The sequence below is a fragment of the Nicotiana attenuata genome, unplaced genomic scaffold (assembly GCF_001879085.1).
Source record: "Nicotiana attenuata strain UT unplaced genomic scaffold, NIATTr2, whole genome shotgun sequence".
Classification (NCBI taxonomy): Eukaryota; Viridiplantae; Streptophyta; class Magnoliopsida; order Solanales; family Solanaceae; genus Nicotiana; species Nicotiana attenuata.
The window spans coordinates 82945-106862 of NW_017672335.1; the positions used below are offsets into that span (position 1 = coordinate 82945).

Below are 23918 nucleotides of genomic sequence, written 5' to 3' on the forward strand. Positions count from 1 at the left end.
AGAGTGTTAAGCGGGCCGGGTTGACCCGGTTCCGGACCGGCCCAGACCAGTAGAACCCGGAACCGGCCCGGACCGGTAAGAGGGGGCTGGGCTGGGCTGGGTAGGGGGTTGGGGGGTTGGTCCAGTTTAGTTCTTTGAAACGGGTAACCGGCCCGGTTGACCCCGAAAGAGTGAACAGTAACTCTTACCGGGTTAACCGGCCCGGACCGGCCCGATTTAAACGGCTACTTTTTTTTTGTTTTTTTTTTAATTTTCAAATTCTGTGGGCAAGAAATTGAACAGGAAAAAAAGAAGGGAAAAAATGGCAAGTAGCAGTACTTGTACATGTTCTTGTAGATCCATAATTACTGCAAAATCAAATGTTATTAATCGATTTGCAACACCAAGAGGATTACAATTGATTTTCCCTGGAAACCCTAGATTAAAGCAAATACCCAGAATTTTTGTGGTAAGAGCATCAACAGTTGATAGTTTCATCTAACTTTGTTGAACGCATGGAAAAAGCCTTGTTGATTTCCAAGGTATTTTTTTTTACCTATTTGTATTATGTGTTTTGTTTATCTGTTCATATTGTCAATTCAATTATGTGATCAGTCAACTATGTAAACAAGGGCATGGGCGAAGCTATATAGTCCTGAGGGTGGTTCGTCGAAAATTACACTATGTATATAGGTGAAATATTGCATTTTAGAGGTATATATTTAAAACCCTTGGTGAATTTACTTGTTGTTAAAAATGTAAACGTTTCAATTTGTAAATTTAAATTATGAAATAAAAGTAGCACTTGCAAATTGCAATAAGTGTAATTTTTTCCCATCTCCCTTGTATTCTTTATGTTAGTACTTTGTATTAATATAACTTACAATAGTTATAAAAAATTCCAAAAAAAAAATTAAAAATACACTAAACCCGGCCCGACCCCCTCAACCCGTAACCCTTACGGTTTAATTTTTATCCAGATGAACCCGAACCCGTTAAACCCGTTAAGAACCAACCCGGAACCGGCCCGGACCGTAACCCGTACGGGTCCAAAAAATAGAGGCCCGACCCGGCCCGGACCACCCGTTAAACACCCATAGTTACAGTACAGTACGATACAGTCAAACCAAATAGCAAAATATTATTTAACAATAACAAACAATACAATCTATCCAAATATTGTATTCATAAAACGATACAATACAATACGATACAATACAATACAATACAATACATTATAAAACAATGGGGAACAATGATCCAAAGAGAGTGTTATACAAACTTAACGAAAAAAGGTATTTTTGAGCCAATAGTATAAATATAACAGTGATACATTTACATTTTCTTATATTTGACCCTTTTCCCAAAAATAAATAGAGTTCAAGATACACAATAGTGAAAATGATTACTTTCACCAAAGGTTTATCCTCAAAACAACACAACACCAAAACCCAAGACTTCAATGGCTACCATTCAAAATTCTCAAATCTTCCCACAACAACCAAATCCCACATTCAAAACCCATTTCAGAACTGTTATTACTGTCTGCAAAAAGCAGCAAAAACCCAAAAACAACAAACCCTTTGAGGAGAAGAAGTTAGCTTCAGTTGACTATAACAAAGGGACACACAAAGTTACTGTGAAAATCAACGGATTTCGCAAATCTGATTTGCCTAAACACCAAAAATTACGGGTCCAAAGTGATAGGTTTCAAAAAGATTGGGCCATTTCTGAAGTTGTGGAGAAGATTATGAAGCTTAATCCTTGGGATGATGATATTGAAGGTTTATTGAATTGTTGGGTTGGCCGTTTTGAGAGAAAAAACTTCCCTATTCTTATAAAGGTGATAAACTTTTTTTTTTTAATAATAATTTTTTTTGGGGTGTTTTAAAATATAAATTATTTACTAGGAATAAGAGCCCGTTTGGATCAGAAAAATATTTTTAAGTGTTTCAGTATTTACATGTTTGAATAGACTTGCTGAAACTGATTTATCCTAAGAACAGTAGAACATTAATCCTTAAAATTCTGTATAAATGATTCTCGTGTGTTTATTTGACAGCTACTAGTATTTTCCTGCTGTTTGGAAAAGGGAAAATTTCACATTAGAACAACTAGGCTCCATACTTTTCAATTTTATAGCCCATATTTCAATTTACAACCAACTAGCCCATAAATAATAGGCTAAGATTCAACATCCAACTCTAATAGATTCTCAAAATCACTTTTTAATTTTTAAAAAAGATTCCGCAAGCTTTTAAATTAATTTTCGAATCAGTAATTGTGACTCAAATATAAATTCAATAAACCAAATTCATTTGGGCGGTGAAAATTAGATTTTTAACAAGCTTAAATATGTGGGTTTAAATTTCGAATTTGATTTTGTGAGAAATTTGGAGTGGGTGTTATTTAGACTTGTTAGAAATAGTATAAGGAGGTTGTATATAAAATTTGAAGTCATTTAATGGAGATTTGGACTGGTTTGAGCAAGAATTGCAACTGAAAATCGTGGAAGAAGTTCGTCTACAGACGCTTGTATAAAAGTGTATAACAGTGTATAAGGTGTGTTTCTACACTCATATACAACATTATACAAGATTATACATAATTATACAAAAAACTGACTTCGTCTTCTTCCTTGCGTCTTTTCTGAAATTTAACTCAAATCTTGCTCAAATCTACTCCAAATCACTTCAAATTTAAATTTTGAACTCCTTTTGATATTTTCAATCAATTGGAACAATACCCAATCCAAACAACTAACAAATTCGAAAAAACTCATTTTCAAAAGCAAAGCTTTGAATGGTCTTCAATGGTGAACTTCTACTCTTCAATTTTCTTTCATTGCAAGTAGGTGACACAAGAGGAGAAGCAGAAAATACATGGCCCTTTGAAGCATATGTAGAAGATGTGAGAAGAAGAGAGAGTGAAAGCAATAGTTGTGAGAACAAAGAATTAACTCCATAGCTTTTAGAAACAATGATTGTAAAAACACAGATTTTGAATTTGCAAGTGCTTTCAAAATATGTACAATGTGGGCTAGGTGGGGTAAAACTTAAAAACATGGGCCATTTTTTGTTATGGTGTGAAGTCATGTGTATTTTCATGTAATTCTTTCTTTGGAAAATACTACTCCTTTGTACTAGCATATACTCCCCATTCTTGTAAAGGTGATTTAAAAAGTACATTTTGGGTGTTTTAGGAAATGATAATTAGTTACTGGGAATAAATGGGTATATGTAGAATTGGATATATTTAAAGGGTTCATATACTCGGCTCCAACTAGTTTGGGATTGATATGGATGTAACTTTTAGTTAGAACTTTGAGATATATACACACATATGTCTAGAGGCGGATCCAGGACTTCAACCTTACGAGTAATTTGGAATTCTACCACAACTCATTTGATTTATTTGATTCGGAATCAATTATTTGGACTTATTTAGTGAATATTTTAACACATACATGGTCGGAGCCAAAATTACTACGTAAGAATGGACTAGGGCTGTCTAACGGGACGGAACGGGACGAGACAATTTTTGCGGGACGGGACTGGACGGGACGATTCCTTAACCGCTTTAGGGGGAACGGGACGTTAGGAGGTCGGGATTAGCGGGATGATCCCCTAGGCCCGCCCCATCCCACTAACTAACTGGACGGGGGGCCCTTAGCGGGATTTTTTATTTATTTTTATTAATTTAAATATTTAAGCACTAAAAGTATAAAAAATTTTTTTAATTGGCAACGACTAATTTTTTTGAAGTTGGGAACAACTAGTTTTTTAATAAACTTCGATCTTAATAGATTATAAAGAAGCTAAGTAAGAAATTATAAATATAAAAAGAAAAAGAAAAGACTTGTAGCAAAATATTTTAGTAAATATAATATTTTTAAGTATTTATAAAAAGAAAAGACTTGTAGTTTATTTAATATAATCCCTAGTATGAACTTTGCACTAACTAATTAAAATAATTCTTAAAAAATTCAAGGCTAAAGACTTTCAGTTTATTTAATAGAAATTTCAAATTTGACACACAAATACAATTCTTTTGAAGAGCACCTAATCTAAGCAACACCTTCTAGAAAGGTTTATGCTTGAACTAGGTCTGTAAGTAGCTATTACTAATTATCATACTAATATGTACTTTCCGATATAGCTTCTAACTTTCATATAATATCAACGGGAAACTCCTTTGGAATTGGCAATACTTGAAACTTAGATGACTAGCAAATTTAGAGAGAGAATGATAGAATTAGAGAATTATGGAAAAAATGAATAAATATGGAGGGTATTTATAATTAAAATTAGGGCCAAAGTGTACATTAATAAACTTGGGGGTTAAAATATAAATTTTGGGGGAGGGAGTAAGGGATCATCTAGCCGTTGCCAATGGCTAGATTTTCAAAAATCAATCATTGGCCAACAAATATATATATATATATATATATATATATATATATATATATATATATATATATATATATATATATATATATATATATATAAATTTAAAATCGCATTCAAATTTTGCCGGGATACCGGACAAATCACTAGGCCCATCCCATCCCACGTCCCACGTCCCCCTCTAACCCGTCCTCCTACCCCTACCCATGATCGGGACGAACCGGACTGGTACCGGGGCGGGACGGGACGTCCCGTCCCATTAGACAGTCTTAGGATGAACCCATAAGTTACCCTCTACCCGTCCCGTCCCATTAGACAGTCTTAGGATGAACCCATAAGTTACCCTCTACATCCGCCCTTGCATAGTTTGCAGGCAAGTGGAGACTGTTGGTAAACTCACAATTATGTTAGTCCCAATAATGTTTTACTAAAGTGATTGAATGTTGGAGCAACTTAGATGTGAGATAACATCAAAGTTTGAAAATAATATTTAGAAATCTACATGTTAGTTAGTTTTTTTCTAAATGTTAGTTCCTTATGGCACCCAAGGCAATTAAATGGGTTAAGAACCATGAGGTTTCAGGTTCAAAATTCGTGAAAAGGCAAAAGCACTAGGTGATTCTTACTATGGAGCCTTAGTGGACATGCTTCCCTGGTACCTATACTGGTAGGAGGTAACAGGTACCTTGTGCAATTAGTCGAGGTACGAGCAAGCTGGCCGGGACACCACGACTGTCTAATAAACTTTTATACCAAAAGTTGTATAAAATATTTAAGAAAATGGTTAAAATTTCATTTAATTGATGCTGGAAAGTTTTATTTTTTCTTTGAAAAATGTCGTCTTGTTATATTTAACTTTCCCAGGGTGATGTATTTATTTGGCAGCTATAGTGTTTTCGTGCTGTTTGCAAAGAGTGATACTTGGTTTTGTGTGATGTAGGAAATAACTCAAATGGGTTCAATTGAACATAGCATCCAAGTTTTCAATTGGATGAAAAATCAGAAGAATTATTGTGCAAGAAGTGATATCTACAACATGATAATCAGGTTACATGCTAGACATAATCGGGTTGATCAGGCACGTGGCTTGTTTTTTGAGATGCAAAAGTGGAGGTACTCTTATTCTTTGGTAACCTTCTACCAATTTTTCTTTGTTTTCATTGGTAATCCAAATTGACATGATTAAGACTTTGTCATAAGGTAAATGAAGCTCTGTTTGCAAATTTACTTTAATACTATGATTAAGAAATGTGGCAACTCTATAACAAGAAGCCCAGGTATAAGCAATATGGCAAGAGCAGTTATAGTATAGTTCATGGTATTGTATAGTTTTTCCAAACAATTCAATTGAACCCCTTTTCCAACACCTGGCTCTGCCTCTCATTGATACTACTTGAGTTCAACTGCTTGTATTCTTAGTAAAAAGGAGTCTGATCATAAATTCATTAAGAAGATTAAGAACTTAATGGACCTGAGGTCCTTCTTTCCATTTCCTTCCTTTTATTTTGGTTACCTAAACGTAAGTTTCTAGATTTTCCTAAATTTAAGTTGATATAATGCGTGCTGCCAAAATTGGCTAGATTAGTGAAACCAAAAAGAAATAATTTTTAATTTAGTCAGTATGTTACATTTGTTGAGTTCAATATGGTTGTTGCACTCTTATTAAATTGATTTGCACCTCCACTCTATCTATTTAGTATTTACACCAATTTGTACTTGCTAAATCATGTATGTCCGACTCATTGCTTATCCCTTTTTTTTTTCCTGGTGTTCATGATGCTTGTTTTTTTGGTAGGTGCCAACCTAATGTTGAGACCTACAATGCCCTTATCAGTGCACATGGTAGAGCTGGTCAATGGCGTTGGGCAAAGAATATCATGGAAGACATGCTCCGTGCTGCTGTGTGTATTTACTCCTCTTTATTACGATATCTGTGCATATTGATGTGAGTTTTTCCTTTTATTCTTTTTCAATTTGTTTTAACATCTAGATAACATTAAACTCTTCTTTTGTTATATTTATTAGTTGCTTTACTTTCTAGTCCTGAAGCAATGTTCTTTTCCATGTTCTTTGTCTATATATATTGTTCCCTAACAACTTTTTCTAGTCTCTCAAGAATAACAGTTCCATAAAACCTAAACCGCAACACTTAGGCTTAGCCAACTTATGCGGCAAAATCATATTTGTTTTGGCCAATGTCAAATACATGAATTGGCAAGAAAATGTTGCATATATTTCATTCACCAAGCCTCACAAGTCCAATATGGTTGGGCATTGGTGAATTCTCGCAGTTATTCGTTGTTGAGGCTTAATCTTGCCCAAACTCTCTAGCTTTCCAGACATTTTGGCCCAAATTTCAGCTCGATATCTGGTTTAGTACCCTTTTGCAGGGCTTCTTCACTGATAAGGTGCTGAGAACTTTGACATTACAGCCTGGGGATAAGCTATCAGGGCCTTTCACCATCTAAGCCATAATATATACTCAATTCCCTTTTGAGTTATTGAAAATGTACATATGTCTCAGTTCTGCTGCTTGCTCAATTACGATGTAAAACTAGCTTTCTAGGGCCTTAACTGCATAAATGTACCAAATTGATTTTAGCAGTGACCAGTGGGTGTTTGATTGTTTTGCATTTTTTGTTTCCTTTTTTGTACTTTTAAATCTTTTTGTCATTGTGTGCTCATGTTTTATATGAGATGTTTAACTGAGGAAATTTGCTTCTGGAATTGGTGCAGATTCCACCAAATCGATCAACATACAACAACTTGATCAATGCATGTGGATCTAGTGGAAATTGGAGAGAGGCTCTTAAAGTTTGCAAAGAAATGACTGAAAACGGAGTTGGACCTGACCTGGTGACTCATAATATTGTCTTATCTGCCTATAAAAATGCGGAACAATATGCAAAAGCCCTTTCCTATTTTGAACTTATGAAGGGAACTAAAGTCCGTCCTGACACTACGACCCTTAATATTGTGATACACTGTCTTGTAAAGCTTGGAGAATATGAGAAAGCTGTTGAGATATTTAAGTCAATGAGAGGGAAAAGAGCTGAATGTAATCCTGACATAGTTACATTTACAACTATCATGCACATGTATTCTGTTTCTGGCCAGATCAAAAACTGCGAGGCTGCTTTTAACACAATGATTGCAGAAGGTCTGAAACCTAATATCGTTTCGTATAATACCTTAGTAGGTGCTTATGCTTCACATGGGATGGCTCAGGAAGCTTTGTCAATCGTTAATGAGATGAAAAGTAACGGCATCCGCCCTGATGTTGTGTCTTTTACCTCTTTACTCAATGCCTATGGGAGATCAGAACAGCCTGAAAGGGCCATGGAAACATTTGAAAGGATGAAAAGAAACAATTTGAAACCAAATTTGGTGAGTTATAATGTACTGATTGATGCTTATGGATCTAATGGTCTTCTGGACAAGGCTGTCCAAGTGCTGCGTGAAATGGAACATGATGGCTTACAGCCCAATGTTGTTACTATTTCTACCTTATTGGCTGCAAGTGGCCGCTGTAGTCAGAAAGTGAACATTGATTCCATCCTAACGGCTGCGAAAATGCGTGGAATTGAGTTGAATACGATCGCCTATAACTCTGCTCTTGGGAGTTATCTGAATGTTGGCGAATATGAAAAAGCTGTGGCCCTATACAGGTCAATGAGGAAAAAGAGAGTTATGCCTGATTCTGTGACATATAATGTGTTGATAAGTGGTTGTTGTAGAATGTCAAATTATTCGGAGGCAATTGAATTTCTTGATGAGATGATAGATCTGAAGATTCCTTTGACAAAGGAGGTGTGTTCCTCTGCGATATGCGCTTACACTAAGCAGGCAAGTACTCGAACACAACTTTTCCTCTTGAGTATAAGACATAAACTGACCAGGCTCCGCACCTCCTTCTCAGGGTCAATTTGCCAAGGCAGAATCTATGTTTTCGATGATGAAAATGGAAGGCTTCCATCCTGATGTCATCGCCTATACAACGATGCTAAATGCATATAGTGTTGGAGGTAGATTGTCCTGTACCTTCCATTCCATACGGATATGTTGGCTGCACGCATTGACCCGTATAACCTGGAACAATTTTATCTTGCAGAGAACTGGGAGAAAGCTTTTGCAGTATTTCAAGAAATGGAATTAAATGATGTTCACCCAGATGCTATTGCTTGTTCAGCTCTCATGAGGTCTTTTAATAGAGGATGCCAACCTGACAAAGTTTTGCTTGTGGCGGATTTTATGCGAGAGAGAAATATCCCTTTCACCGAGGCTGTTTTATTTGAATTGGTCTCAGCCAGCAGCATGTAAGTCCTCATCTATACATGTATGTGCCCGCATATGTAGAGGGGCTTGGATATCTTCAGAAAGTTAATGTTTGGAATTTGTGCATCTGTATAGTAGTAGTAGTATTTCCTAGGATTCATGGAAGAAGTTGCTATTAAGTGCTTGCGTTGGTAATTATCAAATAATTGATCAAGCATTGCACCTAAAATCATGTAAATTGGAAACGTCGGCATATTGTCTATGAAATGAAGTGAAAACAAGATATTTTTAATAACTAGTAAGACCATTATAGAAAAAAATCAACTGACCATATTAAGATCTTTTCTGTTCGGACTGTCATTGTTCTATTTCATTGTAGCCTATACTTGCAATTGTTGTCCATACATGGTATCTGCAATTATTAGGGCTATATTTCTGTTGGCATTACTCGATGATGATAAAGCTTACACTTTTTTGAAGATTACGAGATTGGAGGATGATTACAGACATTATTACAATAATGGAGGCTTCACTCCCTTATGTGTCGGTTGGAACTCTAAACCAGCTTCTACATAGTATTGGCAAATCTGGAAAGACTGAAACCATGATAAAAGTACGTTTAAAATTCTCAGTAACTTCACGGTCAGTTTAAATGTTGATTCAACGTCCAGCCTTATCCTGTCTTCAGTAAGATAATTTTCTTGCATATATCTGACACATTTCTTCCACTTCTCTCATTATGCAGTTTTTCTATAAGGTAGTCACATCAGGCGCAGAAGTTAACTTAGCAACCTATTCAGTTCTGCTGAAAAATCTTTTGGCTGCTGGAAATTGGAGGAAATATGTTGAGGTAGTACCTTTAGAACTTCTGGTTAACTTTTTCCTATATCTGTTAAGAAGAATGATCCATTTGCAGTGGCCTTAGATCTTTCTTTCTTCTTTTATTTTTCCCGGACGATTCATAGTGGCTCTAAATCTTGAAATGCAGTAGCACCAATCTTCTTTATATATTCTGCTAATTTTGATGATTCTACATTGTGAGTTGTCCAGAATACCCAATATGTTAGCACCCCCCTAGCTGCCAACCCTAAAACTTTCTCTAGAACATGGAGAGCGGGGACTCAAATATAGACAAAGAAATGAAAAAATGGGGGGGGGGGGGGGTTGTGGTCTATGCTGAATTTTTTTTCCTAGATAGAATGAATGGAAAAGGGGTGCTTGTGTTGTGGTTTTCGTAGTTGCAAGAATCTTTTTTTCCGAGAAAAGGTCCCCTCCTTCATGAATGGGTCGACCAGGCCAGATCACGAGTGAATAGCCCCCTTCTCTCTCTCTCGCTCTCTCTCTGAGGTAACAAATTTCTGGAAAAAGAGTGCTTGAAACAAATGCACTTCTCAGAAGCCTATTAGTGTTAGACTTGCTATATATTGCTTGAGTAGAGGAAAAGAAAAGAGAAATTGGTTGGTTCTCTCCACAGTTACACAGGGAAGCCTATGTACTCTGTAAATACTTCTGTTTTCCGCACTCACTGAGTGCTAATTAATAATGATATTACCTTTCCTTTTATTTCAAAAGAAAAAGAAAAGAGAAAAACGCTGAATTTGCCAGACCTGTGAGATAGCGTTTGCAGAGGAATAGAAACACACTTAATATGCAAGAACTGGTCCCGCTGAATTCAATAGATTTGCCTTTCTATGCTTGCTACCATCCATCTTTTCTCTTGCTCCGCGATTTATCAGCTTGGAAATTGTTGTGCTCCATCTTTTCTAACCTTGATGTGCAAACCAATTCGGTGAATTTCTGATGCAGGTTTTGGAGTGGATGGAGGATGGAGGGATTCAACCAGCAAGTAATATGTATGAGGATATGCTCTTCTTTGCTCAACATAGTGCGGGAACTGAAAATGCTGCTGTAATAAAACAACGACTAGGTAAGTTTAGTTTGTAGCACCTGTTAAAATACACTTCTATTTCAAATAGGATGTCCATATTTTCTTTTCATTCGACAGGATCCTTGAGAAAGAAATCAGGACATGAAACAGCGAATGAGCTGCTTTTAAGATAATTGTTGCCATCCTACCAACACCTTGAGCTGCTTGGGCATATTATCAAGTCAACGGTCTACTGCAGTTTCAATCCAAGAGGTGGCTATCCAAGTTAAACTTTGTTCGCGACAAATAAAACGTATTCCTTCATTGGATCATGCAAACAAAAGCTAACCATTTTTGCTGATTGGTTAATCTGGTGGGAAATGATCACGGCTTTGTAGTCGTCTTCATTTCTGTTCGTTGTCTTTGAACTCGTATGTGCAAGTTTAAAGTCCTGTCTCGACGAGTTACAGTGAGATACAACTGGATCAACCTATTTGCAGACCAAATATTGTAGATGAAGCAGCAAAAACAGCAGCCTCCCAGCATTTTGACACCACCTACTAGTGATCGAAAATCATGGACACAGCCAAAATATTTTATGTGCTTGTCTACTGAAAACTGCCTGTCTACATTCATTGTAGGGTAAGGTCTGCGTACTATCTACTCTTTCCAGACCCCACTTGTGGGACTATACTGGGTTTTTTGTTGTTGTTGTTTAGAGGTGGGGGTGGGGTATGGAGTTCACTTTCAAAACATTAACGTTAAACTCCAATGGGCCCACATCCATAAGAATAACCTAAAAGTGTTAGGGCATTACTAGCTAGGTTCTTTTTGCCAATCAAACAAATATAACATAATTTTCCAAAGTTAGATGAAATATTATTTGATGTGATTGATACCATTCTTTGCTTGCCATGATTAACTTGTTGCTTGAAGTTTCGACTAATAATACACTCTGATTATTAAAGCAATGGCTAGTATTTGCTTACATCCAACTTTTCCTCATTGCAACTCTAGGGGTCGTTTCGTACGCGGGATAAAGTGGGATAGGATGTGAGATTAAATTTATAACATGTTTGGTCGATGGTATAATTTTATCCCTAGATAAATTTATTCTGTCAATTAAACATGGTATAAATTTAATTCCAATCTTAATACAGGATATCCTACCTTATCCCATCAAATTTGGGATTAATCCCATCTTCCAAGTGAGACATATTAGTCTAGGGATTATAATATTCCGGGATAATTTAGCTCGCGTACCAAACGATCCTAAGGCTTTCCTTTAAGGTAATTGCTAAGGGTTAGGCTTCGGTCATAATTAAGTTGGGGTCGGCTACGAACATTTTTACCATCACGTTGCTCAATTTAAGTCCGTTTTCGGTATAATATTATAAAATAATATAGTTTCACTAGCATTAGAAAAATAATATTTTGATTCAACTTATTACTTAATTATGGTAGTTAGTTTCACTAGCATTAGAGGAATAACATTTTTGTTCCAACTTATTACTTAATTATGGTAGAATAATGCAGTTTAATATAAACACCATTAAGTTTTTCCCTTGTTCTCTACTCACAACTTGTGAAATAAATGCTATAAAAGATTGTATGATAAATCAAATGCCACTAATCACTATGAGTCGCAGCTTTAGCATTTCTCTATTTGTCACTGTCTGAATAATTAAAAAATATATTGATAAATGCTACACATTTATAATTTATATACAAATTGACTAGATGAAAAACAATTGATTGTCAATTGATGTCTCTTGCTAACGTTACTATAATCATATAAATATTTATATTTGCAAATTGGTTTGCCACTTGCTAAAATGCAAAAAGAGTAATAAAAAAAATACAAAACTAGTTATCCCTTTGGCACGTTCCTAGCTATAACGTTTGATTGCTTTAATAATAGTTTATTATTTTATTCGGTTTGGAGTTATGAGGATAATTATATCATTCTTCTCATTCAAAAGAGTACTAAAAGAATATTATAGTTTGAACTAATTAAATATTAATTTGTACTTTAGGTCTTACAATATTGTTTTGTAAATGCCAAACTACACTTTCCAAAACCAAAACTCCCAACTCACTCTTCATTCCATTTTTAGCATACTAGCTAAACCTCTTTTTTTTTTTTTAACTAATGTAAAAATAGGGGGAAAATGGCTTGTTTAATTGTTTTTCTAAACAATTAATATTTTGATAAACTACAAAAAGGACAAGATTCCACTTGGTCTATGGTAGTTGCTAGCAAGGGATAGATTGTTAATAAAAGGGGTATACACTTGCAAAAAAAAAGTTGTTCTCCTTTTCCAAACAAAACAATAAAATTTTGATGGACATAGTTATCGAATATTTGTAGGTTGTAGTTATGATTATCTTTTGTAACGATCGACGTTGTAAGCATATGCATATAATTGTCCTCGGGAAAGGGGAAAAAGAGCATGTACCTAACTCCCTTTGAACTACTATATATCCTATCCAAAATTGTCATCTTCCTAAGCTTTTTCAATAAACGTTGCTTTTTCGATCAAGTTTTGAATAATATTCAAGTCAGATCGTTCCTGCGTTTCAGATATGAAATCTCTGTACAAGTAAAAGATTCGACAGTTACCGTGGCTCTCTACTTCATAAGGTGGAACTTTAGATACCAAGTGAAATAGCAGATATCCAATGAAATAGTCGATACGGGTGCAATGCGATCGGGATATAACCATTATACAAAAAATTAAAAGAAAAAACATGAAACAAAGAAAAAAAACAAAACAAAAAACAAGGCTCGTGACAATATAGGAACTTTGAATAATTATAGTATGTGACATTCTCAAACAATAAATTGATTGTGACGTCCAAAAGCCGCCATGGATTTGGTTAGTTTCTTCCCACTTTCCTTATTTTGGATATTTTTCTTCTCTTTTCAATTAATGCACGTGACATTTATCAAATATTTTATATTACAATTTGGTTGGACCTAAAGATTAAAATACTAATTTAATTGGTACTATTTCTTGAAATAAAATTCCTAGAATAACTAAACATAAAAGTAAGAATAAAATATTTATTTTTCAAAGGAAAATGAATAAAAAGTTAGTATTTTGGCTTGAAGTTTAAATATGAATAGATATTTAGCCATTGTAAGGGGAAAAGTCAAAATTATGTTAACATAGACTAGAGATGAGATCTACTAATATTTATCAACCCACTACTCTTTTTCTCTCTGTTTGCAATGTCTCGTACTCTATTTGAGGTTCGATTAATTCGTATACCCATCAAGAAATTCTATTTTAAGGTTAAAGTATTTTCTATTTGAGACGAATATAAATTTTGAATTCTAGACCTTTGAAAATTTCATCGCCCATCTATCTTGCTAAAAAAAAAAAGAAACAAAAATCGAATTAAAATATTTTAAGCATGAAAAAATCTAGATATTTCTTGTCTATGTGGTTTGAGTTAAGAAATTTTCTTCTAATTCTTGAAATAAACAAATCATTTATAAATAAATTAAAATAAAAGAAATTATTTTAAACCAATAGTTATTATTAGCTTTTTAGCCATCTTATATAATAGCCACAATATTTTAATGAAATATTTTTAATATTTTATAATCAATTTACCCAAAGTACCAATTTAAATAAGGTGAAATAAGTGTAAACAAGATTGGACCCTTATTCTAATTTAAATTTTTTTAAAAGAAAACAATACAAACAAACAAAAGAGGGAAGAAATATAAAAATAGATAGTATTATTAATAAGAAAATTACAGAGAAAAGAAATATATAAAACTATGATATTTTGGTAGGCGTTAATTTTCAGAATTGTTTACTAGTTTTTTTTTATTTTTTCCAACAGAATTGTTTAGTTGACACAGTGGAGAACGAACTCACAAATGTCCTTAGAGTGATTCTTCTTCCCCACCACCCCACCCCACCACCCCACCCCACCCTATTCTCTGTAAAATAGGGAGATAATTGAGCTGGGTTTTGCTCAGTTTTCAGTGTAATACACTCTTTGATTTAAAAAGCGTTTTAACAGAATTATGGAGAAAAAAGAGAAAGAGAAAGAAATGAGGAATTCAAGAAGGCAACTCAAAGCTATGCTTAGGAAAAATTGGCTCCTCAAAATTAGACACCCTTTTACCACTTGTGCTGAGGTCTGTTTATCTTTACACTTCTCATCTCATGCAAAAAAAAGAAAAAAAAAGAGTTTAAAATTGGCAAAAGAAAAAACGATCCAATTTTTCTTTTTATATAAAGAAAAATGATGAATTTTTCTGTTGTGGGTTTTGCTTGAATTCTTGTTAAATTTTTGATATGCACCATGCAAATTCATATACTTCAAAGAGTTTAAAAATAGGAAAAAGAAAAAAAAGATTCAATTTTCCTTTTGATTTAGGAAAAATAATGGATTTTTCTTTTGTGGGGTGTTGCTTGAATTTTGATATATTTTTAATGGATCATTTGTTGGCTATCCAAGATTCTATTTTTAGTGTTCATGTCTTGTTGTTGGTTACTCCAACATTCTCTAACTTTGGTGTTCATATCTTGTTGTTAATTACTTATTTTCTATATATGATGGAGTAGGGCAATTATAGTCTGCTTTTTTTGGTGATCATCATCTTAGGAGTTGTTATAATCCTGGAAAAATATAATGTTTCCCCAAGCACCAAAATTCATTGGCAAAGTGGTAGTCTGTGTATGCTTTGATGGATGAAGTTGTCCGCTATCTGTGATGATGGGAGGTCGCAGGTACTACCTATTAGTCGAGGTGCATACAAGTTATCAGCTACCTGTTCTAATGGGAGGTAGCAGGTATCTTGTACTATGAAGATAATCAAGAGTTCCTAACTGAATTTCAGTTAAAAAATGTAGAACCGATAGGACAAAATAAACCTTGACAGGGGATCAACGAAATTTAACGTAAATGGTCCTTGTAAAGCAATGTTGGACTTACAAAGCCATTCATTATGTAAACTACCAATTCAAACTCTGTTAAACCACAGTAGGACAACAAAAAAATATGAACTTCAGAATTTATGTTTTTGGCTTCAACATTACATTGGGGATGCAGATCTAAACAATTTAGGACCCCTGGCATTGCTGTAGAATCTGTTTTTTTGCCCTTCTTGTGATTGTCCCTTCTTTAGTTACTTGAAAGTTTTTCTTTTAGCGACTGTTACTGCTTAACCATTTAAGTAATCTGTAGTTGTTTTCTTGTTTTTTAATGTTTAAATAAATTAAAATTGCGAGAATGTGAGGTGAATTTGATTACCACAACTACAACAGTATCCATCAGTCCCTAACAAGTTGCGGTCAGCTATAACTTGTTTGGGACTGAGGCGTAGTAGTAGTAGTAGTTGTAATCAAATTCTATTGCATTTTATGTTTCGTTTTCTGTCCTCGGTGGGTACTTGAGATGTTATAGTTATTTGTTGAGAGAAGAGGAGCTAATGATTTCTTTGTAAAATGTATCTTTTAATGACAGATTTTACTCCCAACTCTTGTAATGCTGTTGTTGATTGCTGTGAGGAGTAAATCTGATATCCGCATCCACCCAGCTCAGCCGTATGTTTTTCTCAACTTGCTTTTAACTATTCAAATATTTATGTGTTCATGGCATTTCTCTCTTTGTTTAAATCTCTTTTGCTAATATTTTTTTCGAGATATAGTACTTGTGTCTTTTGGAAAGGCTGAAAATGGAGTAGAACTAAGTTTATTTGGGAAAGCATGAAGCTCTTTTTTCTTGCGCTATTAGTGAAGTGAAGCAACATGATTTATTTTCAATTATTACATTTTTTTGGTGTGTCTCTATAAACATTCTAGGAGATTGAAGAGTGGCAGAGATATTCTTCTATTTGTTTACAATATCTTCTGTTTCGTCCAAGCTGGTTTACTGATAAGTAATGTCTATTAACCATATCCTGCTTAACAGAGCTTCGCATTTTCAGTTGGTTCCCCGTACGAATGGCAAAAATTCTTCTTTCTGAAATTTGTAAGCACTAAATATGCAGGTATATCCGGAAAGGGATAGGGATGTTTGTGGAAGTTGGGAAAGGTGATACTTCTCCCCCTTTCAACCAAGTTCTGGAGCGACTATTGGCCAAGGGGGAGTACTTGGCATTTGCACCTAATACAACTGAGACAAGGATGATGATCAACATTTTGTCTCTAAAATTTCCCCTACTGAGGGTAAATTCTTTGATTTACCTTTTACTGATGTTTCTTCACATTTTGTTCTCTCTAAATGTTGAAATCAGGTCTTATTTTCTCTTCTCATGAAAATTTTCAAAGTATTATGGTGATGGTACAGATCAGTGATCACTTGTCAATGAATGCGTTTGTAATGTGGGGAAGCACATAATAACTTCCAACTAGAGTTTATTCTTCTCTTATATTTTGTCTTCAGGTGTAAATGTGTATTCATTAGAAGTCAATGGTTCCAATCCTTTGCTTTCCAGAAATTTTTTATACTTTACCATTATTTTTGGAATTTTATCCCTGATCAATGTCATTCTACTCTTTTGGCTGATCGGCACGAGGTTAATTTCATTTGCAATTGTAAAGGGAACCACTACAATGATAAATGCAATTGTATCTTGAAAGAGAGAGAGGCAGAGATCTGCTAGATGGGGATAAAAACTGATACTGATTAACTTTTTGTAAAACTCAAGCATGTTATGGAATTACTTAACTTACTGTCTGGTTGTTTCTTAGTTTGGTGAATGTCATTTGGATTTTGTTTCAGATGATGCTTAGGATTTATTCTTTTGCAGCTAGTTACCAGAGTTTACGAAGACGAAGAAGCACTTGAAACATATATCCGTTCTGATCTTTATGCTGCTTATGACCAAACTAAGTGAGTTACTTTCCCCTTTATTTTGGAATATACTATGTACAAAGATATGTCTTGAAAGTTGCGTGTCATGATTGTTTTAGATAAGGTAGATAATTTTGTTAATGTTTGAAAAGCTTCCGTGCACAAGCAGTAAATGAAGAAGTTGGGAAATGTAAATCAAAATATTACAAAAGACACAAAATCTTCTATAAAAATAGGGATCTCGTTGGTGGCCGAAAAAGAAAAATTGGACACGAGGCGATTCCTCAATGTACAAAGTCATTTTCAATTCTTCTAATACTCTCCAACTCCTTCCATGCAATCCACATAAGGGCTGAAGGGGCAACTTACCATGCCCTTGATCTTCTCTTCCTGCTTTTAAATACCCAAACTGTGGACACGTCTCTTACTGTTACCGGCATCACATATTTTATTCCAAAGCAGTTTTGAAGGAGATATACTTTTGGAGGTTCCACGTGCCTTTCCACATGGTATATCCGTGGTGGACTTTCATTTTCAGACTAAAGGAGAAAGTGCTAAGTTATCTTTCCCTTTTCTTGTTTTTTTTGGCAGGAACCTTACAAACCCCAAAATCAAAGGAGCAGTAGTATTTCATGAGCAAGGTCCTCAGTCGTTTGATTATAGCATACGCCTAAACCATACGTGGGCCTTCTCAGGATTTCCTGATGTTAAAAACATAATGGACACAAATGGTCCGTTCCTGAATGACTTGTCATTAGGCGTCAATACCATACCAATTTTGCAATATGGTCTCAGTGGGTTTTTAACAGTAAGAGTTTGTTACCCTCTCTGCTACCTTTCGGATTCATGGTTCTGTTATCTTTTTAATTTATTTATGTTCAGATTTTATTCTTAGTTCCATGTCATATTTGGTTTGTTGTATTCTTTTAACATCATATCTTGATCTTCTAATCTATGTTATTGCCGAAGCTATGGTAATCACTTATATTTGAGTACTTAATAATTAACCTGCTATATGATCCATCTAAATCTCTTGTTTGGGACTGAAGTAGTTGTTATTGATGGCGGTGGTTCTGGGCCAGCTTGATTCCTTTCATATGAAAATGTGTTAAGTTGGGCAAACTCTTTCAATTTTATTTTATATTTTTGTACATCAAATTTTGGAAATGTTCTGAATTTACAGTCTTGTTCGTCAAGTGTGAAACAGATCTGTGTTGAGAGTACGCAAAGACCATCTAAAGAGCATAGTAACAAAAATGTTATGTCACAAGAGAACAATCAAAAAATGTTATGCCATTAGAGACCCTTTAGCACACCAGATACCTGATTGAATAGTTTAACCCTTAATATCAACTTGGGGAGTTTTGGAGTTGGGAACTCTTCTTTAGAGAATTGTTACCTGTTGATAATACTATGTAATGAACTAAGTATTTTCCTTTTGAAGACTTTAACTCTTAATATAGCAGAGCTTATAACTTCAACCTGGTATTCGGAGAAGTAGAATTCTTGGTATTGTTTTACTTTCACACTTCATAAAAATATTATTGTGCATTAAACAAAGTGAAGTACACGATCCACACTTAGAGGGTCTATTGAAAACATAATAATTAGCATATATCTTGCGATTTGGCGGAAAAGACCAATTCAACTAGATATGCCTTGCTTGCATTAAGATCTAAAACTTGTCGTATTTACCCTCTTTGGTGCTTAATCTTTTGGATGAAGAGGAGAAACAAAGTTAAATATGACCTTAGGCTTATCTCTTCTACTTTACATATCTTGGTGCAATTACATGTAATAAAATTGTCTAAAGTTCTCAAAATCGATGGCAGGTTATAGCTTAGAATTCATTCTCTTTTACGGTCATCGGAGATATTCGTTTTCACCCCATATAATACTAGTTTGGAAGTGATTCTCAATATATCTCTTTCTATATTTTCTTATGTTCGTCACATAGTTAACATTGTTGGTATCTTCCGACTGCACAAATATGAACTCGATTGAGATTACTAAGGTAGAGGAGCTATGAATTGGTTAAAGTAATTGGATGAGTTGTCTCGTTTTTAGGCGCGCGACAGTTACATGGTGTTCTAGCATACTAATTGTGAAGTTAGTGTCATATTCATTGTAGTTGGATGAGGTGTCTTGTTTTTAGGTGCAAGCTACTCACACGGTGTTCTAGCATACTAATTGAGTGTCATTATCATATACATGGACTTTAAGAAGAAGGTTAGCATGAAGGAGTTGATATGAAAGATGTTTTTAATCTATGGTATGATGACTTTGTATCATACATTAGGACAAGATCAAGAGGAGAAAGAACTTTGAATACTGAAGTACCTTCTGTGTGAAGTAGGATTTAGTGTCTGCAAAATGTAATGATACTTGTTCACCTAAGTTGATAAGCTGATGTGAAATTAACCACGTATATAATTTTTTCATTTTCTTCTCACAGCTCCAACAAGTCATGGACTCATTCATAATATATGCAGCTCAAGAAACTATGACGAACTTATTGAGGTTGCCTAGCCACTCTCTTGATAGAGATGCCCAGCTCAAGATACCATGGACTCAGTTTAGTCCTTCAAATATAAGACTTGCTCCTTTTCCGACTCGTGAATATACCGATAATGAATTCCAATCCATTGTCAAGAAAGTCATGGGAGTGCTGTATGTGAATTCTACACTTCTCTTCTTCTTGAGTTCATTTTGACTTTCTCCACTTATATACTCCCTCCATTCCAATTTATGTGAACCTCTCCTTTTTAGTCCATGCCAAAAAGAATGACCCCTTTCCATATTTGGGAACAATTGACCTTTATGCAATGATTTATAGCCACACAACATATATGTGCCTCATTTTACACAAGTTCAAAGTTTCTCTTTTTTCTTAAATTCCGTGCCCAGTCAAATAGGTTCACATAAATTGAGACGGAGGGAGTATTACATTTTCCGGTGCTTTCATTATTCTCTCTCATGCTTTGATATTTGGTTCCATAGGTACTTGCTGGGGTTTCTTTATCCGATTTCTCGTCTGATAAGTTATTCTGTCTTAGAAAAGGTATAGCTTATCTGAAAAAGAACTTTTTCCTTTTGAAAATGAGCTCTTCATTTGCTAAGTAGATTGCAGTTGTGGAAGTACTTTTGCTAACATTTAATTTTGACATCTTTGATCTCTAGGAGCTCAAGATAAAAGAGGGTCTTTACATGATGGGTTTGAAAGATGAAATATTCCATCTATCTTGGTTTATAACATATGCTATTCAGGTAAAAATGCAATATTTCTCTCCATGAAGACTAAATCCCCCAACATAAAAAAGAAATAATTGCGGGCAATTGCTCACATGACACCCAACCAAAAGAGGTGGAAAAGGAAGGAAGAAAAAGAGAAGCTTTTTGCTGCTGTTGTATGACTATTTATAGAAGCTTTCTGCTGTTGTTTGACTCTATTTACTATTTCTAAATTTTATGCTAACAAATGACAAGGTCTCCCTTCTACCATTCATGAATGAATCACTGCAATTTCTTTTTCTCCTGTCTGATTTAAGCATCTGATTTTCCTTTTTCTTTTCCTGGTATGATGGCCGAGCCCATAAAACCCTTGTGATGAACCACACCATGTCTGACTTATACTGCTTTTCAATATTGTTTAGTATATTGATCTTTCAAGACATCATCACCTTTACTGCCTGTTTAACATTCTGTTTATTTGGCAGTTTGCTCTTTCTTCTGCGATACTTACACTGTGCACCATGAGTACCCTGTTTCAATACAGTGATAAGACGTTGGTGTTTGCGTACTTCCTTTCCTTTGGTCTCAGTGGAATAACTCTGTCATTTATGATTTCCACCTTCTTCACAAGAGCAAAAACTGCGGTAGCTGTCGGGACCCTTTCTTTCCTTGGGGCATTCTTTCCCTATTATACTGTCAACGACGAAACAGTCTCCATGTTAGTCTTCATTCCATGTGATTTCTTAGTTGTAGCAACTACTGCAGTGCATAAAACTCCTTGTTTGGTTTTCATGTAGGATAGTGAAAGTGACTGCTTCTTTTCTTTCACCTACGGCCTTTGCATTAGGATCCATCAATTTTGCTGACTATGAACGTGCTCATGTCGGACTCCGTTGGAGTAACATGTGGCGGGTATGTCCTTTTAGGTCTCTGTCTTGTTTTCTTATTCATCTTCTGTACTTCATTGTCTTGTTTACTTTTGAGACTGCAGGAATCTTCAGGAGTTTGCTTTTTGGTCTCTCTCCTCATGATGTTACTTGACAGTTTGTTGTACTTTGCAGTTGGTCTGTATTTTGATAAGGTAATCTTCTGGATTCTGTTAAAAGTTTAAAAAAGAATATCTTCTCGCATCTGCTTTTTCTCCCTTTATTTATAATGGTGTCATTTAAGGATGAGTTTGAGAAATTTTACTTGTACAATCAGGTCCTCCACAAGGAGAATGGATTTTGTTACCCAATACGTTCCCTGCTTCACAAGTGCTTTGGGAGGAAGAAAAATACCAGTGATGATTATGCATCCACCTCAGAAGTCAAATTCGCTGTGAATCATGATGAAACAAGTGGCACCGATTTTATAAAAGATGTGTCTGGACCAATTCTAGAAGCAATGAGCTTGGAGATGAAGCAGCAAGAATTAGATGGAAGGTAAATTTGCGTCATCTCGGTTTCTAAGATTTTTAGTGCATACATTCAATAGGTATTTATTTGTCTTAAAGTGGTACTTTACAATTTTGCCAGATGTATTCAGATCAGGAATCTGCGAAAGGTGTATGCTACAAACAGGGGAAATTGTTGTGCTGTTAATTCTTTACAACTGACTTTGTACGAGAATCAGATTCTGGCACTTTTAGGTACTCATCCTATGGAGCAGAACCCGTTTTTTTTTAATAAGGGGAAACTGGTTTCCATGAACTTCTGAATGTTATAACTTTTTTTGCTCTTGGTTTATAAGATCACACCACTTGTGGGACTACACTGGGTATGTTGTTGGATTATAAGATCACACAATTGAACTCTAAAATCTTTTGGCTGACTTTGTCAGAATATGAACCTCCTNCTTGTTCCTCTCAGTGTAGACAACGTCCTTCCGAAGGAGATGCATGTTCGCAGGGATTTTCCAACTAAAAGCCCAGACCTTCCCTGGGAGAACAACGTTTTATTACAATCCCACTTAGATGATCTTCGAGAGACGTATCATATTCCGGACCACGTGGAAATGGTTCCGGCCGGGACGGACTATGCCAATGTGCACCGGCCTGGATACTACACATTCTATGAGTACCCGTTCTTGATCGGTTACAATCTTCCAATCTACCCTCTGACGGAGGAGCTTTGCCGATTTTACAATGTGTCTCTGGCTCAGCTCACTCCCTACACCTTGAAGGTGTGCCGTATTATGACTTTATGCGGCAGGGCTGAGTGCAGCGTCTCGGTCCACCACTCCTGCAGTTTTCAGCCCTGGTTACCTGAGGGGTACCATGCTGCAGTTAAAAAGCCGTGGCACAAGGGGCTTGGTTGTTAAAGCCGATGATAAGCCCAACCGCCGCTTTTGGCGTAAATATTTCTACATAGGACGGAGCACCTGGTGTCAAATCCTGAAGGGTTCCCAGAAGATGGAATCCAGAACGTAAGTATTTCTACTCATAGAATTCAGGACTGCTTGCGCTTTTGACCATACGACCATTGTAATTTCTTTGCTTTTCTCCTCTTTTTTTTATATCCGCAGTGAGGGCTTCTCCACCCCAGTCTACTGATGACATTAAATCATGGGTCATTTCACAAATCCTTTACGGATAAATGCCTCTTGCTAGTTCTCTTCAATTTCTTATATGTTTTTCTTGCCTTATTTATCTCTTTTATTTCGCTTGACTTTGTTGGTTCAATGTAACTTCTTTATTTTGAAGGACACAACGGGGCTGGTAAAAGCAGTACAATATCCATGCTTGTTGGTCTCGTTTCTCCTACTTCTGGAGATGCTCTGGTGTTGGGAAAGAACATCTTAACTGACATGGTAAATCACCTGTTGAGATCTTCATATTTTGAAAACACTTTGGAGCCTTGAAATGTCGATATCAGCCACTAGGAATATATGTGTGTGTGTGTGTGTGTGTGTGCGTACATTATTTTTTTTTGTCCTGTTCATCAAACAATGAAGAACTTGTTTATTGGATCGTNAAATTTTACTTGTACAATCAGGTCCTCCACAAGGAGAATGGATTTTGTTACCCAATACGTTCCCTGCTTCACAAGTGCTTTGGGAGGAAGAAAAATACCAGTGATGATTATGCATCCACCTCAGAAGTCAAATTCGCTGTGAATCATGATGAAACAAGTGGCACCGATTTTATAAAAGATGTGTCTGGACCAATTCTAGAAGCAATGAGCTTGGAGATGAAGCAGCAAGAATTAGATGGAAGGTAAATTTGCGTCATCTCGGTTTCTAAGATTTTTAGTGCATACATTCAATAGGTATTTATTTGTCTTAAAGTGGTACTTTACAATTTTGCCAGATGTATTCAGATCAGGAATCTGCGAAAGGTGTATGCTACAAACAGGGGA

General features: G+C 35.4%; 2 protein-coding genes across 3 annotated transcripts in view; both read left to right on the plus strand.

Moving 5' to 3' along the window:
- Positions 1 to 1331: 1331 nt before the first annotated feature.
- On the plus strand, positions 1332 to 11449 carry LOC109212808 (pentatricopeptide repeat-containing protein At2g41720). Of its 2 annotated transcripts, XM_019376490.1 has the most exons (10): positions 1336 to 1822; positions 5326 to 5498; positions 6181 to 6286; positions 7122 to 8231; positions 8305 to 8410; positions 8497 to 8701; positions 9141 to 9273; positions 9406 to 9510; positions 10467 to 10587; positions 10666 to 11449. In XM_019376490.1, exons 1-10 carry the CDS (start codon positions 1442 to 1444, stop codon positions 10719 to 10721), a joined length of 2496 nt encoding a protein of 831 aa, XP_019232035.1. In that variant the 5' UTR covers positions 1336 to 1441; the 3' UTR covers positions 10722 to 11449. The 2 variants fall into 2 exon arrangements, with proteins under 2 accessions (XP_019232036.1, XP_019232035.1); XM_019376491.1 differs by lacking the exons at positions 10467 to 10587; positions 10666 to 11449 and having other exon boundaries at positions 1332 to 1822; positions 9141 to 9302; positions 9406 to 9504.
- A 2989-nt stretch (positions 11450 to 14438) lies between these two features.
- Positions 14439 to 23918, plus strand: part of LOC109212805 (ABC transporter A family member 1) — a 30608-nt gene continuing 21128 nt past the window's right edge. The window contains exons 1-14 of the mRNA XM_019376487.1: positions 14439 to 14686; positions 16018 to 16097; positions 16544 to 16721; positions 17306 to 17388; positions 17941 to 18157; positions 19805 to 20019; positions 20350 to 20410; positions 20530 to 20616; positions 21066 to 21298; positions 21378 to 21492; positions 21572 to 21661; positions 21784 to 22004; positions 22098 to 22210; positions 23264 to 23370. Of these exons, the coding sequence (XP_019232032.1) occupies positions 14573 to 14686; positions 16018 to 16097; positions 16544 to 16721; positions 17306 to 17388; positions 17941 to 18157; positions 19805 to 20019; positions 20350 to 20410; positions 20530 to 20616; positions 21066 to 21298; positions 21378 to 21492; positions 21572 to 21661; positions 21784 to 22004; positions 22098 to 22210; positions 23264 to 23370 (1914 nt within the window). The 5' untranslated portion in view covers positions 14439 to 14572. The remainder of the gene's footprint in view (positions 14687 to 16017; positions 16098 to 16543; positions 16722 to 17305; positions 17389 to 17940; positions 18158 to 19804; positions 20020 to 20349; positions 20411 to 20529; positions 20617 to 21065; positions 21299 to 21377; positions 21493 to 21571; positions 21662 to 21783; positions 22005 to 22097; positions 22211 to 23263; positions 23371 to 23918) is intronic.

Bases quoted from the DNA above. Each gene is read 5' to 3' on its own strand.
- LOC109212808 (XM_019376490.1), top strand. From the start codon at position 1,442: ATGGCTACCATTCAAAATTCTCAAATCTTCCCACAACAACCAAATCCC. The intron at 8,411-8,496 runs GTAGATTGTCCT...TTTATCTTGCAG, and splicing joins AAATGCATATAGTGTTGGAG to AGAACTGGGAGAAAGCTTTT. The intron at 8,702-9,140 runs GTAAGTCCTCAT...ACTTTTTTGAAG, and splicing joins TTGGTCTCAGCCAGCAGCAT to ATTACGAGATTGGAGGATGA.